At 37.5% G+C, this 18,267-nt stretch overlaps 1 protein-coding gene across 3 annotated transcripts in view; it reads left to right on the top strand.

Annotated features, from left to right (window-relative positions):
- Window positions 1–18,267, top strand: part of STAG1 (stromal antigen 1) — a 418,468-nt gene that overhangs the window by 231,520 nt on the left and 168,681 nt on the right. For 2 of the 3 annotated variants that reach the window (XM_030934385.1, XM_010364825.2), the window contains exon 7: window positions 6,554–6,758. In XM_030934385.1, coding sequence (XP_030790245.1) covers window positions 6,554–6,758 — 205 coding nt within the window. Of the gene's footprint in view, window positions 1–6,553; window positions 6,759–9,557; window positions 9,701–18,267 lie in introns of those variants that run through there. The other variant, XM_030934393.1, reaches the window with a different exon arrangement.

Raw genomic sequence — 18,267 nt, 5'->3', positions numbered from 1 at the left:
TGTATTTTTGGTAGAGATGGGGTTTTGCCATGTTGCCCAACCTGGTCTCGAACTCCTGAGCTCAGGGAATCCACCCACCTCAGCCTCCCAAAGTGGTAGGATTATAAGTGCGAGCCACAGCGCCTGACCTGGTTCTTTTTAATGATACCTGTTTCTTTGGTAAATTTTTGGTTTATATCCTGAATTGTTTTGCTGAGTCCTCTGTATTGTTTTTCAGAATTCTCTTATATCTCACGGAGCTTCTTTAGAATAAATAATTTGGGTTCCTTTTCCAGGACTTAGTGATTTTTTTTTGGTGGGGGGGGCATCTGTTGCTGGGGAATTATTGTATTCCTTTGGAGATATCAGGTTCCCTTGCTTTTTCATGTTTCCTGTGTCTGTAATTGATATCTGCACATCTGTTATAGCAGTTTGCTTCTTTGAATTGTTTGCTTTTGCATGGAAGGACTTTCTCCTGAAGATGTTAGCTGAAGTGTTCTTTGGGTGGCACTCTTTGGCTTTGATTTTGGATGCGTGCAGTCTCTGGATTATTTCTTGGGTTCTTGGGACACTGGGCAGCCAGTGTGGCATGGGCTGTGAAAGTGGCAGGGCGTCTGTGTCCCAGGAAGTGGGCACTGGTGTTGGCAGTTGCTGCAGTGTGCTAGACTGCCAGTCTCCAGGCTCACAAGTGGTGCATACAGGTAGGTGCCACCTGTGGTGGTAGCTGGGTAGGTAGGCTTAATCCTGTACCTGAGAGGAGTGTTCTGGTCCCAACATTGGTGTTCTGGGCTGTTCCGTGCTCTGGTATGGGGCTGGGGCAACCAGGGCTGGGTGGGGTTGTCCTCAGGTCCTCTGATAGTGTGTGCAGGTGCCAGATGTGGTAGGCAGGGACGAGGTAATCCCCAGGTTATCAGTGGAATGCTTGTGTAGGGGGTGGTGGCAGTTGTGCTGCTACCGTGCTGTTGGTGAGGATAGTGCTGCCTTCAGTGGCAAACAGCCTAGACTGGTAGGTGGAGAACATGTGCACCACGCTTGCCTCCGCACCACTGTGCTAGTGGTAGTAGCCCTTGTCTCAGTTATGCCTGAGATCGGATGTGGTAGGCCAGGGTCTTTCTCATTTATATCCTGGGGGCAGCAGCTCAATCGTCTCTTGTGTCTCAGCCCAGCACTCTTGGGCTCCAGGATAGTATGGAGTGTGTCGGGGTTAGAGCTCTAAAATAGTGCCTTGCTGTTGCTGTTCAGGTCTCAGGGAATTTGTGGGACTCGGCATGCGCTTCCTCTCTGGAGCAGTGCTGTTGTACAGTCTCTCGGCAGCTCATTATAGTTTCAGGGCCCATGAGGATCAAGGGGTTCTTCCATTGCTAGAATTGCAGGAGGCCACTGTGGGAATGTAGACAATTGAGGGTCTCTTACTTTTCTTCTCCCCATGTTGAGGAGTCTCTGTTGGCTCTCAAGTGATCCCGGCCAAGCAGGCTGCTTTGCTTTCTTCTCCTTTTTTCCTTTAACTATTTCCTGTCACATTTCTGTTGAATTCCAGTGGATGACCTATTCAGGTTGTGATTTTATGCTTGGTATATGTATGTTTTTCTTCAGATGGAGTCAAGCTCTGTTGCCCAGGCTGGAGTGCGGTGGTGCATCTCAGCTTACTGCAACCTCTGTCTCCCAGGCTCAAGCGATTCTCATGCCTTGGCCTCCCAAGTAGCTGGGATTACCAGCGTGACACCATGCCCAGCTGTTGTTTTTTTTTGTTTGTTTTTTTGTTTTTTTTGTTTTTTGTTTTTTTTTTTTAAGTAGAGATAGGGTTTCACTGTGTTATCCGGGCTGGTCTCAAACTCCTGGGCTCAATGGATCCACCCACCTCAGCCTCCCAAAGTGCTGGGATTACAGGCATGAGCCACCACATCTGGCCTGTATACTTAATATTTTTGTTCTTCTTAGTGGATGATGTATGAAATGACACTAACCAGTTATCTTGAAGCCCCTCCCAGGTATAACTTTTTAACAAGGGTTGAATAAACGAACAATTTGGTTTTTCAAACTTTATTTTTATGAGATTAATTTATTTTTGTGTTTGATAAACATTTAGTGAACACTTAATGTAGCCCAACTTTTAGTTGGGAACTGTATATTTAGAGACAGTTGTAGATCATGAGCCCACATCCTAAAGGGGGATAGAGCTTTGTAAACTAATTGCAATTATACCTTGACAAGTTTAATAGCTGAGAAGTATACAAGACTCAGTGAAAACCCAAAGGATAGTTGATTATCTGAAGTGTGAGGGCTTCACAAAATATTTATGCTTAGAATTAGTTTTAAAACATGAATAGAAGTTCCCCAGAAAAACCAGGAAGGAGCTCTATCTTTCAGTGGAGTTTGGGAATGTATAGGATCACCTGAGAGAGCGAATCTCAGTCAGGGTTTTCAGTATCCTTAAAGTTTTAATGAAAAGTTGTTCCCATTATGGTGATATATAAGTTCACAGATGTGGTTTTACATCTTAAGCACTGACTATAACATTGTGATAAGTTAGAGAATGGCACTGTAGAATTTGGAGTTTCTTCTGTTGATTTCAGGAATATGGTATGTCCTCACAGATATTTATGTGGATAGTTTCAAACAATTGTTTTTTGTTTTTTTGTTTGTTTGTTTGTTTTTTAAGACAGAGTTTTACTCGGTCACCCATGCTGGAGTGCAGTGGCACAAACTCAGTCTCTGCTCACTGCAGCCTTCACCTCCCAGGTTCATGTGATTCTCATGCCTCAGCCTCCCAAATAGCTGGGATTACAGGCTCATGCCACCATGCCCGGCTAATGTTTGCATTTTTAGTAGAGATGGGGTTTCACCATGTTGGCCAGGATGGTCACAAACTCCTGACCTCAGGTTATCCGGCTGCCTCAGCCTTCTAAAGTGCTGGAATTACAGGCATGAGCCACCTTGCCTGGCCTAATGATTCATTCATTTGATCAAGGAATATTTGAGTGTCTATTACTTTCTAAACATTGAGGATATAGCACTGAATATACCAGGCAAAAAATAATCTTTACCCTCATGGAATTTACATTTTAGTTAGGGGGAAAAAAAACCAATGAATAAAATATCTAAGCAAAATATTATGATATGATAGATGGCAATAAATGCTATGCAGAAAAAAATAAAGCAGAGAAAGAAGATATTGTGGGGAGAAGAGTTGTTTAATATAAGGAGGTTACTCCACTGCCCATCTTTATACGTCTTTTTACATGTCATGTGTAAGTATGTATATAAAGAAGAAGTTTATAACTAGTTGTATTAGAGTTAGGAAGCTCTTGAAGTGGATACAGGAAATTTTTTCTTTTTCCAAAAAATTTTTAGAGTGATATTTGCACATGGTACAAATAAAAAAAACTAAAAGTTTCAAATGGTATACATTTTTATTCTAGTCAGGAATTGAGTCGAATTGTGTTTTGTTGCTGCTATCACTAATGTATCACAGGTTTCAGATTTCTTTAGTGATGAAGTGCCATTGACTAGTGCTTAGGATACCAAAATTTTTCTCAATGTTCAGGCTTCACCCTCACATACCTCTGCTGTCTGCACCCCAGTGCTACAGAGGGGATCTCTCTCCATACTGTTATCCCTTCCGCTAGTGGTAGACTGGTGTTGCTTATTGCCTGGCGCTATGATGGGGGCATCTATTGTCCTAATCCTCCCTCAGTTTAACTATGCTTTGTGAGCCACCAAGGGGCCTCCTCAGCTTTCCTGTCTCTCCTTTCTGTAGCAGCCAACCTCTGTGTTGTCTGTGGTTGGCGTTCAGTGGGGGCTTCTGCCCTTCTTTCTTCTTTTTAAATATATAAATAGTGCTTTATTGATAAAAGGTTAGTTTAAATGGATGCAAAATTGCTGTGTAAAATAAGTAAGTGTTTTCAAAATACATTTCTATGGGTAGAGACTATCTTTTAGTAAAAGAGAAGTTATGTGTTATCAAAAATATATATTTAGCTTTGGGCAGTAAAACAAAAGGGGATCAGAAGTGTAGCAGTGTGGGCCCTTCCTCCCTGCATAGCTGTTACCAGGAGGCAGCGTGCCTGAAGTAGTACTTTCACTCAAACATACACAGGGCTTACATTAATCACTTGCGGATGCTTTTTTTCTTTTCTTACAGATTTTTCTAGCAAAGTTATTAAACATCAAAAACTCAAATAATGGGCTCTGCACGGATATACTCTGAAGTCGTGAAACATTTTTACTTAGTTGCCTTCACACAGTAAGCCATAACATACAGTTTTTGGCTATTCCCAATTAAGCAACAGTGAAGGGTTCTGCCCCTCTTTTAATACTGGCAAACCTCTCAGTATTGGTATAGGATTCAGGTCTCAGGACATTGTTTTGTCTCCTTCTTTCCCCCCAAGTAGTGGGTGTTTTCTTCTACTCTTCTCTCAGTTGCAGTGGGTCTTTGCTGTGCGTTGGGGATGACTCCATTTCTTAATCCTCTTCCCACCAGATTGAGGCTACTTTATAGAAGAGAAGGGTCTAGAGAAGTGAGCCAGACATTTTGCCTTTTCCCTGAGAAGTTCAGGATTACCCCCTGTAGACCTGCGTTAACAAGAGAGGTGTTCTTTGTTTTTCTGCCCTGTCCCCAGGCTTTGTTGTGAGTACCTGGTACCTGGTTGAGTCCTGTGGAATATAGTTTTTTGTGGTTTTTTGTTTGTTTGCTTGTTTGTTTGTGTTTGTTTTTGAGACAGGGTCTCTCTCTCTCCTAGGCTAGTCTTCACTAGTGACCACCAGTTGTACCAGAATCATTTACTAAATAATTCATCTTTCTTCACTGCTTATAATTCTTCTCCAACAGTAGGAATGCATTTGTCTCTGAGTAACAGAAAAGCTGACCCATAGTGGCTTAAAACTCAAAGGAGTTTGTCATGTAGAGTAAATGTGGGAGTAGACATCAAGGACCTAGACTTCTCCCATTTTTCTCTTCAACCATTCTTTATCCTCAAACTGGTCCCTTCATGGTTGCAAGATGACTGAACATCCCGCATCATGTATGCATTTCAGATCAGTGAAAAGCAGGAACAAAGGAATAAAGAGATCATAATATCCTATGTCATTCATTTTAGAAGGCTTTTCCAGAAGACTCATCTAGCAAATTACATTTTTTTCCCTCAGATATTTCTTACATATTTTCCAGGCTACTCATGTATCTCCTGTCAATTATTCTTCTCTTTAATTCATGAACTGAATTGTTTAATTAAGAAATCAAATATTTTAGTTCCTTAGCGGTTTTGTTTGTTTGTTGTACTACATTTGAATCTATTGAAGTATGCTTCTTTTTCAGGTTTTCCAAAGTGCGGATTATTCTGCCTTCCCTTCCTTGCTTGATGTTGGGCCTGTTTAGGTCGTTTATTTTCTTTGTAACTTCCCTTAGGCCCAGGTTCAGTTGTTGTGGATAACAAAATGGCTAATTCTCAGTTGGTATAAAACAAGAGGAACTCTACTATAGTGGGGTTTTGTGATATAAAAGCAGCAGGTAGGCTGGTGAGATACCTTTAGGAAGCATCTTTGCTTTCTAGTCTATGTAACTTCTCCAATCTATACTCACACTCCTAGTCATGTAGTGCTCCCTACAACTCATCTAACACCAACATTAACTTTCTTTTGGGGTTTTGACTCTGAATCCAGTCTCTTCTAGTGTCTGCTTTTTGTTACCTGTTCTTGGGATCTGCTATTCCGTATATCATACTAGTTCTCTTTCCTATGACTCCAGCAGCGCTCAAGGCCTCACTTATAAACAAATTTGCCTAGCAGCACTTTGTTCTAAAAAAGACAAAAAGCTGCACATTGAGAATATTCAGGCAACCATGTTCACAGAATTCCTCATTCTCTGCCTTGTTAAATTCCATTCCTGTACTAAAGTGTCTTAAGATGGAGAGGGAAACTTCTAGCCAATTGGGTTGTACTCTAAGTTTTGTGTTTTAAACAAGATGACACAACCTGGTGATATCAAAAACTCAGATTGTTTTCTTAGAAAAGTTAATCAGTCCAGTGTATGCAGAGGAATTAAAATCAAGTTCGTAGTAAAATTTGAAGAAATTTGGTTGGAGTTTAGGATGTATAAGATTATTTTTGGACTTCCCAATGAAATGCTTATACTTTTGAAATTATCACTTCTTAAAAATTCAATTTAAAACATTGAAAGATGTGATATGACACAGGTATCATTATTACTTTGATCAAAATTCAAATGGCAATCATCCTTTCTGGTCTAAACTTCGAAAATTTTTTTTTACTATTTCAAATTATCTCAACTAAGATCCAAATACAACAAACTAGACTATTATTTTCAACGAAAGGCTTAGTATGATAAAGTGGATGCTGTTTCTAAAATAGTAATTTTGAGTACTTTAAGAATTACTTAGTTGTGGCAGATCAAAACCAAATAAAGATAAAGCAATCAAATGTACTATGAAAGTCACCTATTTCTTTCTGTAATGACTTTGCAAAAAAGGGTTCCTATGTAGGTAGGAAGGAAAAAAAAAAGCTTTGATCAAACTGCTATAATATGACATGCTTAATGTGTTCCTTTTCTCTTTTTTAGGACAGTGGTGATTATCCTCTTACTATGCCTGGACCTCAGTGGAAAAAATTTCGTTCAAACTTTTGTGAATTTATTGGAGTCCTGATTCGACAGTGTCAGTATAGCATAATTTATGATGAGTATATGATGGACACAGTAATCTCCCTTTTGACGGGTTTGTCAGACTCCCAGGTCAGAGCTTTTAGGCATACAAGTACCCTGGCTGGTAAGTAATCAACATTTTATTTCCTTTTCATTTAGTTTTGTTGAATATGTTTTATTCTGATTAAAAACTTAATGAGAATAAGATGTAATTAAAACTTTAATTACAATAAAACTTTCATTTGAATAGTTTTTGTTAAAATTTATGCCTGTTTTGATAACTGGCATTTGATAACCTCAAGAATGAAAATTGAAATTTTCTGGCCAGTGTCATCAAATGTCTGTCTGAATGTTTAGTTACTAATGTACATCCTTATTTGTAACTGAAGAAATTTTAAGAGACCACTAGGCCAAATTCTTTGGAAAACCCAAGTAATAATAGTTGAAATTCCAAATTTAGTCTGGTTTTTTAATTGCATAATTACATTGTTTCATTGCTCATTATAGATAAGTGGGTAAATACTTGTTTATATATTTGAAACAATTCCATCCATTAGGGCAACAAACATTCTTCTATTCCTAGTGCTATAATAACTTAAACATACTCAAATATTAACATATTTAAAATCAGTTCTTAAGGTAGGCTATAGATAATTTGAAGAACTAACAGATTAGTATTCACTTTTGCTTTATTTTAGAGGTATTATGACAACTTGTCAACCAACTATATTCGTTTTTTTCTTGACTTTCAGTAATGAGGTAATTTTCTTATTTTAGCAATTGTTCTATTTTTCCTTCACTGCTTTAACTGTGCCTACCTAAAATGACTATTTTTTTTTCATTCATAATGGAGTGTGTGTGTATACTCATTGGGTGTTCATAATTGTATGTTTAAATAATCAATTACATCTTTTGTAGTAGCAGTAACTTTGCCTATATTCATCTTACTTATCATGACAACCCAGATTTAGATTCATTAATTACATTTTATTTTGCATGTAAATTTTAATTTCTCATTTATCTAATTTATTTAAAGGTCTGTTCTTCAAACTTTAGCACACACCAGAATCACCTACAGAGCTTGTTGAAACAGATTGCTGGGCAAGAAGTTCCCAGGCAATGTTGATGCTGGTGATTTGGGAACTACACATTGCAGATGTCTGCTTTAAAATTTTGTTATTTTTTTTTTTTTGGCTTAACCTGTTGTCCAAAGCCAATAAGATAATAACTGGAGTCATCTATATGTTTTTACATTCTTTTTTCCCAATTCTCATTTTTCCCTTACTCAGTTACTTCATATTAACTCATATTAGTGTTTATTATTCTGTTAGTTACAGTCCTAACCAAATAAACATGAAGCACAGTTTGTTTTTTCTGAGAGTATTCTTTTCTCATTATTAGGAAGAGAAGGAAATATTTTACCCAATTTTATCTGTTTTCAAAATATTAAAAATATAATTTGTTGAAAAATACTTATGTAGAACATACATCAGATACAGTTTATACTGTTTTGAGAGTATCTTCTTAAAAAGTTACTGTAAAAATACTGTTTATTATTCAAACAGTTATATAATGTTATACTTTTTTTTTCTAATTCCACAGCCTTTAGTAGTATCCTCTGCATTTGGTCCTTGCTTTTTTTCTTTTCTTTCTGTTTTCTATTCCTTTTTATCTTACTTTCTTCTTTCTGTGCACAGTAATGCCCATTTACCTGGTTGTCACATGCATAGGAAATTCAGCAATTTGGAAAAAAACAAAGCTTAAAAATAAAGTAGAAATTGCTTGTAAATAACCAATTTTGCTGTCATAAAAATTAACGAATTTACTTTGATACAGAAGTTATTATCTGGGTTTCCCAAGGCCAAGAGAGAAGGAGAAGCAACAAGTTAATTGAGGGCTGATAGTATTGTGAAATGACCGTTTAAAATAAGAAGACACAAAACTTAGTTTACAGATCTCAAGATAGAGCACAATCTTTGGCTTCTCTGTAGGGGCAAGCTACCTTTCTTTAATCTAGAAACTTGTGTGCATTCTGTTTAAAAGATTAATTGTATGCCATTTACTCTAAGAACACAAGAGGAGTGCTATATTATAGAAATATGCACAATATTTTGACTCTTAAAACATTGTTTTAATTTTGTGAACAATGCACTTTAAGTCATTTGCATTTGTCCTTCACTGCCATGTAAATGCAGTATTACTGTATTTTACTGCCTTTATGATGGTCCATTTCAGTTCTCCTTTTCATTTGTTCATTTTTAGTAACTTTCATTGTATTGTTTTCTCTATACTTATCCCTTTGGTTATCTCCATCTGCTAATCTTATATATGTTTAAATATATTTTCATTATGGCTTTCTTCCTATTCATTTTGAATTGAGTGTCTCCTGCCTCCCCCCATTGCCTTTCTGTGTCTCTCATTTCCACAATCCACCTGTGTTCATCATAACTTTTAAAACTACTTGATGAATGTGGTTTTGTTTTTACCTATGTTCTTTTTATATTAATATCATCATGTAGCTTATTTAAATTTGAAATTATTTTTCAAAATCAGATATCAAAAAGCAAGGTAAACAACATATGTTTATACCAAATTTTCAAAGGATAAAACTGACTTTTCAGTTCTCTTAATTTACTTTAAAGTATTACTGTAATTCCCATGTGTCTACGCTAATTGATGGTCATATCTTCCAAGCCTCATTTGTGTAAAATGTGAGACATAGCAGTCACCTACCCTTCAACAAAGCACAGAGGGCTTGCTGAGAACTTAATTCCAGGCTGGACAACAGTTATCCATCTTTTCAAGGACATTTTGTTCTCATCTGTGCCCTCTTCTTATTTTTAATGATATATGTACGAGGAATAGATTAAAAGATAATCATTTTTATTCACTTTGCAGGACAAGTCTTGGGGACTAGATAAAATGGGCAGGAACATTTAATCCTCTGCTTCAAAGACTATGTGCATGGACAGTTACAAGGCAGTTATGGCCAGATATGATTATCGGCTTTGGAATAAAATGCTCCTTGACATTGCTTATATCTTAGCTGAGAAGAGAGACCATCAGGTTAGTTATTTTGTAGGGTACAGATGTGATGAGTTCCAGAGCTTCATAAGTCATCAGAGTGGTCTTATCAGTAGTATTTTTAATCTGTTTTCCAAATATCCCATTTTCTTGTTATGAATTAAATATGTGTCCCTATTGTCAGTGTTTATGCATTGCATTTAATTGTATACTTTCACTACATTTTTATTAAAAGTTTTTTTTATCATTATGTAGTTCTTTATGTCTGTTTATTCCACATACATAAGTATATTCTTATTTTTCCATTGGAGGTAAACTCTCTTTTTAGAATACATTTTACCATTAAATTTAAAGAGACTGTTAACAATTAAATTTTATATTTTCTTTAATCCTTTCGTTGGAATTTTCAAACATACTGTCCTAGTTATTTGACCCATTTTAATAAAGAAGCTTTACATTAAAGTATAGTTTTTATTAACTATTGGTCTTTAGAACTAAGTGCCCTTATTTTTATTTGAAATAGCTATCTCAGTTGGACATAGTAGTACAGTTTGTGGATTTAATTTACGTAAGAAACATTGTGTCATAATTATTTTGGTGGATTTACAATCTGAGACTGGGAACTTTTTTTTTCAAATTTGATGACATTTTTATTTTTTGAGGGAATATTTTCTTTTTAAGGTCAAAAATAGATAAGATTTTCTTTGTTTTACCACTTTGTTGTTTGGTATTATGAAGATAATATTACTCTCAATCACTTTTCAGGATTATGTTTATTTTTAGGCATTTGCTTTTAAAATGTACACCAATACTTTACAACTTGTTGACTTCAAATTTTTGTTAGAGGGCAACATTCAGGATGAGTAATATTGGGTAATGTTTTAATTTTTTGTTACTTTCTCACATAATTTTCTGTGATGTTATAAATATATTAATGCTGGCTACCTCTGACTTCTAAAGAGAAAATTCTAATTTGAACAAAGGGGAGTTAAAATACAAAATTTATATTAATGATGACATGATGATTGATTCTATTCTCTTTTTTCCCTCCGAAAATGAATTTGTGAAAAAATTAGAAAATGTGGTCAAGATCATCACGAGGCCAGTCTTCATCAGTGCTTATCAGTAAATCACTCTCAGACTCCTGAGGGATAAACATTTCTTTATACCTTATGGTTGATTTTATATTGACATATGGTTCATTATTGATTAACATTTCTTACAGAATCAGCATCTCCGGACTTTTCCTCAGAGGAAAGAAATGACATATGAAATTGCTTTAATTTATAATCAGAGGCTGAAAATAATTTTGCCTCAGAAAATTGAAGTCTTTTTATTTGGCCTTCAGTTGCTAAAACCATGTAATACTGTGGTTGATAGAATGGGTTCTGGAGTGACTGTCTGAATTCATATTTGTCTCTGCCTTTTACTAGTTGGATAACCTTGGACAAGTCCTTAACATAGCTGGTCTTACTCTCTTTATTTGCAAAGTGGGAAAGAAGAGATTAGGAGCGCTTGGGACAATGCTTGGCATTTAGTAAGCTGCTGCTATTATTCTATTATTCTTTAATGACAAAAAAGGATAATAGTATTTACCAATATTTCCCTTCATTTATGGTTTTACTCAGAATTTATTGATTTGCTTTTTCTGTTTTAATAAAAAGTAATAAGACATGGCAGACATGGGGAAATCAGAAATAAACAAGTAGATAAACTTTCAAGAACCACTGTTAAGAAAATGAACGGCATACATTTTCTTATCTTTTGCTTTTTGTAATGCATGTTTATTTTCTGATTCTCACTCTGTTGCCCAGGCTGCAGTGCAGTGGCATCGTTTTATTTCATTGCAAACCCCACTTCCCAGGCTCAAGTGATCCTTCCACCTCAGCATGCCGAGTAGCTGGGACCACAGGCGCATGCCACCACACTCGGCTAATTTTTTTGTAGTTTTTGTAGAGTTGGGATTTCGCCATGTTGTTCACGGTCTTGAACTCCTGAACTCAAGCAGTTTGCATACCACGGCCTCTGAAAGTGCTGGGATTACCACCACACCCACCCTGCATTTTCATTTTACTTATCTTTGGCTCTCAGTACCCGTATTCTGTTTATTAAATTCAATAATTATTTTATAATTTTTAACCACGCAGATTATTTCTGGTTTCTATGGTTAAGATGTGAAAATTTTAGGGCAATCTGGTATTATCAAAGAATAGACCATGTAGTATAAATAATTGCTCTTTTTGTATTTACATTTTTTATATTCATTTTTCAAAATTCTTCTAGAGTTTGACCTTTTCATTGCTTTGTACTTTTACTTTATCTTACTTTACTTTTTCACCGTTGTGTTTTTCACCCCTCCTCCAGATATAAAACCTTTATTCAATTTTCTAGGGTTTGTATACAATAGACCTCTGATGTTCTCATGGGATTAATGCCCAATAATTGGCCAAATCTGTAAATACCACTGTATCATGTAGTTATACCCATAAAATAAAGTATAACTTTAAAATGTGATTACTATTTTGAATCTGCCTGTTTAGGTCTAGAATAACTTTTGAAATTTTCTAACTGAAGAACTATCATTTTTCTTAGATTATTCTCTTTTACATTCTATCATTGGTTCTGAAAATCAGCTTGCTTTTGGCAGCCAGTTTTTGTAAAGAAACAAAGATTTTTAAAATTACTTTATAAGCATTACGTATCTTGAATTTATTAACTTGGTGACTTTGGACAAATTATGTAACTCCTTTGCCTTTCATCTGTATAGCATAGATACTAATAGTTCTTTCTCACAGTAGTATTGAGAAGCTTAAATGAAATAATTTATCTTTTGTTTCCTGAGTCATATAGATGAAATAATTTATGTTAAATATGTAACATACATCAGTCACTCAGTAATTGTCTAATGTTGTTTTTTGTTGTTACTGTTTTCGAGATGCAGTCTTGCTCTGTTGCCCAGGCTGGAGTGCAGTGGCACAATCTCGACTCACTGCAACCTCCCTCTCCTGAGTTCAAGCGATTCTCCTCCCTCAGCCTCCCGATAGCTGGGACCACAGGCGTGTGCTACCACACCCAGCTAATTTTTGTATTTTTAGGAGAGATGGGGTTTCATCATGTTAGCCAGGCTAGTCTCGATCTCCTGACCTCGGGCAATCCACCCACCTCAGCCTCTCAAAGTGTTGGGATTACAGACTTCAGCAACCATGTCCAGCCCAATGTTGTGATTTTTTTTTTTTAATTATACTTTTTAAATTGTACTTTGGCCGGGCGCGGTGGCTCAAGCCTGTAATCCCAGCACTTTGGGAGGCCGAGACAGGCGGATCACGAGGTCGGGAGATCGAGACCACCCTGGCTAACCCGGTGAAACCCCGTCTCTACTAAAAAATACAAAAAAAAAAAAAAAAAAAAAAAACTAGCCAGGCGAGGTGGCAGGCGCCTCGGGAGGCTGAGGAAGGAGAATGGCGGGAACCTGGGAGGCGGAGCTTGCAGTGAGCTGAGATCCGGCCACTGCACTCCAGCCTGGGCGACAGAGCGAGACTCCTTCTCAAAAAAAAAAAAAAATTGTACTTTAAGTTCCAGAGTACTTGTGTAAAACGTGCAGGTTTGTTACATAGATATACATGTGTCATGTTGGTTTGCTGCACCTGTTAACTCATCATTTACATTAGGTATTTCTCCTCCCCCTACCCCCGACCCCACGACAGGCCCTGGGGTGTGATGTTCCCCGCCCTGTGTCCAAGTGTTCTCATTATTCATTTCCCAACTATGAGTGAGAACATGCGGTGTTTGGTTTTCTCTCCTTGTGGTAGTTTGCTCAGAATGATGGTTTCCAGCTGCATCCATGTCCCTGCAAAGGACATGAACTCATCCTTTTTTATGACTGCAGAGTATTCCATGCTTTATATGTGCCACATTTTCTTAATCCAGCCTATTATTGATGGACATTTAGGTTGGTTCTAAGTCTTTACTATTGTGAATATTGCCACAGTAAACATACGTGTGCATGTGTCTTTATAGTAACATGATTTATAATCCTTTGGGTATATACCCAGTAATGGGATGGCTGGGTCAAATGGTATTTCTAGTTGTAGATCCTTGAGGAATCGCCACACTGTCTTCCACAATGATTGAACTAGTTTACACTCCCACCAGCAGTGTAAAAGCATTCCTATCTCTACACCCCCTCTCTAGCATCTGTTGTTTCCTGACTTTTTAATGATCGCCATTCTAACTGGTGTGAGATGGTATCTTATTGTGGTTTTGATTTGCATTTCTCTGATGGCCAGTGATGATGAGCATTTTTTCATGTGTGTCTGTTGGCTGCATAAATGTCTTCTTTGAGAAGTGTCTCTTCATATCCTTGTGATTTTAATATAGAGAACAGCAAAGCTTATTTGGTTTGGTTGTAAAGAGGGCAGTTAACTTGAAAAATTTTTGAACATATTTTTCGTTTTCATATTGTACACTAGAATATTTTCAGTATATATAAAATTACATATACTACTTATAGAGAATTCAAAAAAAGAGAAAAGTACAAAAATAAAAATTCTCTATAATGGTCCCATCTTATGACTATGCCATAATTTGTTGTTATTTTAAGTTTCTCTGTCATGTGTACTTGTGAAGCTTTTTTATTTTTAAACAAGTGTTCTAATCAATTTTTTGACTTTTTTTGTCAAAAAAAATTTTTAATTTTTTTAATTTTAATTTTTTAAAATCGTGCCTCATTTTCTAAAATTTATATACTCTTTAACTCTATTTCTGCCGTTTGAATTTTTTGTCTTTCTTTTTTAGATCCTCTATCTTTCGTTTTCTTTCTTCTTAATTTGTTCTCTTCTTTTTGTGTAGCATATTTTCTGATAGTTTCTTGAGAAAAAGGGAATTCGGGAAATATGTATTTGAGACTTTACATGCCTGAAAAATATATTGTAGCTTCTTGCTTAATAGTTTGACCCAATATAAATTTCATAGTTGAAAATTATTTTTCTAAGAATTTATTTCTAGTTTCCAGCGTTGCCATTGAGAAGTCCAATGCTAATTTTAGACTTGTGGTTGTGATTCTGTTTCTTGTCTCTGGAAGCTTTGCGATTTTTGTTTGTTTGTTTGTTTGTTACTGAAATTTCATGATGATATCCTGAACTTTTGTAATGATACACTGTTATGTATGTTTATTTTCCATTTCTTTGTGCTTTCTGTCCATTGTATTATCTCATGTTTATTAAACTTAATTTTGAGTATCCTTTTACATTTCTAAGAGTTCTTTCTTATTTTCCAAGTCTTCCTCTTTTTTTTTGAGATGGAGTCTGGAGTACGGTGGCATGATCTCGGCTCACTATGACCTACGCCTCCTGGATTCAAGGGATTCTCTCACCTCAGCCTCCTGAGTAGCTGAGATTACAGGCATGTGTCACCATGCCTGGCTAATTTTTGTAGTTTTAGTAGAGATGTGGTTTCACCATTTTGGCCAGGTTGGTCTCAAACTCCTGACCTCAGGTGATCTGCCCGCCTCAGCCTCCCCAAAGTGCTGGGATTACAGGCGTGAGCCACAACACTGGCCGAAGTCTCCCTTTTTTAAACATTCTGTGTTTCATAGGTACCTTTTCTTTGATGATATTAATTATTTCTCTGAGGTTTTCTTCTGCTGTCAGTCCTAACCTTTTTTCTTCTTCTTCTCTGCTTTTTAAACTGTCTTTCATATTGGACATTTTCCTCAAATATGTGTTTCTTGGCTCTGTAGTCATTGTTGATAGTGAGATACTAAAAAGCTCAATAGCAGAGGGGTGTGTGTGTGTGCACCCCTGTCATGGTGGGACATTGACTCTGGCTTCCAGATTGGTGACATCACTATCGAGCAGTCTGGTGGTCAGTTAGTATTTTTTTATAGACCCTCAAATGTTGGTAGTGATAATTGTCTTCCCTGGAGAAGTTCAGCCTCTGCAGAAGGATCTTCCAGTCCACTTAAGCTTGACTGCTGTCTGCTCTTTTGGAGTTGGGTAGAACGAAGAAACACTCAGGGCACTCACACAAGCCAAACATAATCACACATATATGTCTGATGACTCTGGATTTCTGGTTTATTTTCTTGAGAAGATAAATGTCTGGACTTCCAAAATGAATGGTCATAAAGGAATTTCTTGACTGCCTGGCTTGGAGTAGAGAGTTGGGGATTTAATTGCTTATTATACAGACTTTGAGATGATATTCCTAGTTTCAGACCATAACACACTTCATCTTCTGTGGAACCTGCTACTAATACCTGATGGTGTCTGGTTTCTACTGAGCAAAATAGCTTATTTTTATTTTCGAGACAGGGTCTTGCTCTGTCACCCAGGCTGGAGTGCAATTGCATAATTACAACTCACTGCAGCCTCAACCTCTTGGGCTAAATTAATCCTCCTGCCTTAGCCTCCTGAAGCTGGGACTATAGGCATGTGCCACCACACCTGGCTAATTTTCCTTTTCTTTCTTTTTTTTTTAAATTTTTTTCTATTTTTTATTTTTTATTTTTTGTAGAGAAGAGGTCTTAGTGTGTTGCCTAGTCTGGTTCAAATTCCTAGGCTCAAGCCTTCCTCCCACCTTGGCCTCCCAAAGTGCTAGGATTATAGGTATGCCCCCCACTCCACGCCCAGTGCTCATTTTTCTTAGAGATATGGTTGTCATGCTTTTTCTACCCTTTCTTTGATTTTTAATGATCTCTGCTCATCCTCCTGCTGTCCATATTCATATATTCTTATATTGTGGCTAGGGATTGCATGTTTTTTCTGAGTTTATTGAATATGGATGAAAAGTGTTTTTTTAACTGTTATTTGATATTCAGGGGTACATGTGCAGGTTTGTTATATAGGTAAGCTCATGTCACAGGGACTTGTACAGATTATTTTGTCACCCAGGATTAAGCCTAGTACCCATTAGTTACATTTCCTGATTCTCTCCCTCCTCCAGACCTCCCACCTCCGTTAGACCCCACTGTCTGTTGTTTCCGTCTGTGTGTTCATGTGTTCTCATCATTTAGCTTCCACTTACAAGTGAGAACATGAGGTATTTGGTTTTCCTGCATTAGTTTGCTAAGGATAATGGCCTCCAGCTCCATCCATGTCCCTGCAAAAGACATGATCTTGTTCTTTTTTATGGCTGCAGAGCCTTCCATGTTGTATATGGACCACATTTTCTTTAACCAGTCTACCATTGCTGGGCATTAAGGTTGATTCCATGTCTTTACTATTTTGCATAGTGCTGCAGTGAACATATGCATGCATGTGGCTTTATGATAGAATGATTTATATTCCTTTGAGTATTGTATTAGTCTGTTTTCATACTGCTATAAAGAATTCCCCAAGACTAGGTAATTCATAAAGGCAAGAGATTTAATTGACACACAGTTCTGCATTGCTGGGGAAGCCTCAGGAAACTTAGAATCATAGCGGAAGGCAAAGGAGAAGCAGGCACATTCTTCACAGGGCAGCAGGATGGGAATGAGTACAAGCAGGGGAAATGCCAGAGGCATATAAAACCATCAGACATCAGGCCAGGTGCAGTGGCTCATGCCTGCAATCCCAGCACTTTGGGAGGCCGAGACAGGTGGATTACTTCAGGTCAGGAGTTTGAGACTAGCCTGGCCAACATAATAAAACCCATCTTTACTAAAAATACAAAATTAGCCAGGCGTGGTGGTGTGTCCTGTAATCCCAGCTACAAGGCTGAGGCAGAAGAATCACTTGAACCTGGGAGTTGGAGGTTGCGGTGAGTCAAGATCGCACCATTGCACTCCAGCCTGGGCAACAGAGCAAGACTCCATCTCAAAAAGAAAAAATAAAAATAACCTAGCTGGGCATGGTGGCGTGCACCTGTAATTCCAGCTACTCTGGAGGCTGAGGCAGGAGAATCACTTGAACCCAGAAGGTGGAGGTTGCAGTGAGCTGAGATCGCACCATTGCACTCACAGCCTTAGTGACACGGCGAGACTCCATCTCAAAACACACACACACACACACACACACACCCCATCAGATCTCGTGAGAACTCACTATCGGCTGGGTGCAATGGCTCGCGCCTGTAATGCTAGCACTTTTAGAGGCCAAGGAGGGCAGACCATTCGAGACCAGCCTGGCCAACATGGTGAAAGCCCATCTCTACTAAAAATACAAAAATTAGCTGGGCCGGTGGTGGGCGCCTGTAATTTCAGCTACTAGGGAGGCTGGGAGGCGGCGGTTGCAGTGAGCCAAAATTGCACTACTGCACTCCCGTCTAGGCAACAGAACGAGACTCTTTCTCAAAAAGTAAAAAAAAAAATTCAAAGAACTCACTATCATGAGAACAGCATCTGGGAAACTGCCCCCATGATCCCAGTTACCTCTACCTGGTCCCACTTTGGCATGTGGGGTGATTATGGGGATTACAATTCAAGGTAAGATTTGGGTGGAGACACAGAGCCAAACCATATCAGGTATATACCCAGTATTGGGATTGATGGGTCGAATGGTAGTTCTGTTTTTAGGTCTTTGTGGAACTGCCACACTGCTTTCCAGAAAAATTGTTTTTTAAGAGATAAATGGATTTGTTAAATCTATATCATTTGGAAACTGGTAGTTTGTCATAAGATCCCTTTAAAA

The sequence above is a fragment of the Rhinopithecus roxellana genome, chromosome 1 (genome assembly GCF_007565055.1).
Source record: "Rhinopithecus roxellana isolate Shanxi Qingling chromosome 1, ASM756505v1, whole genome shotgun sequence".
In the NCBI taxonomy this organism is placed as follows: domain Eukaryota; kingdom Metazoa; phylum Chordata; class Mammalia; order Primates; family Cercopithecidae; genus Rhinopithecus; species Rhinopithecus roxellana.
This window is presented reverse-complemented; position numbering and strand designations above follow the sequence as displayed.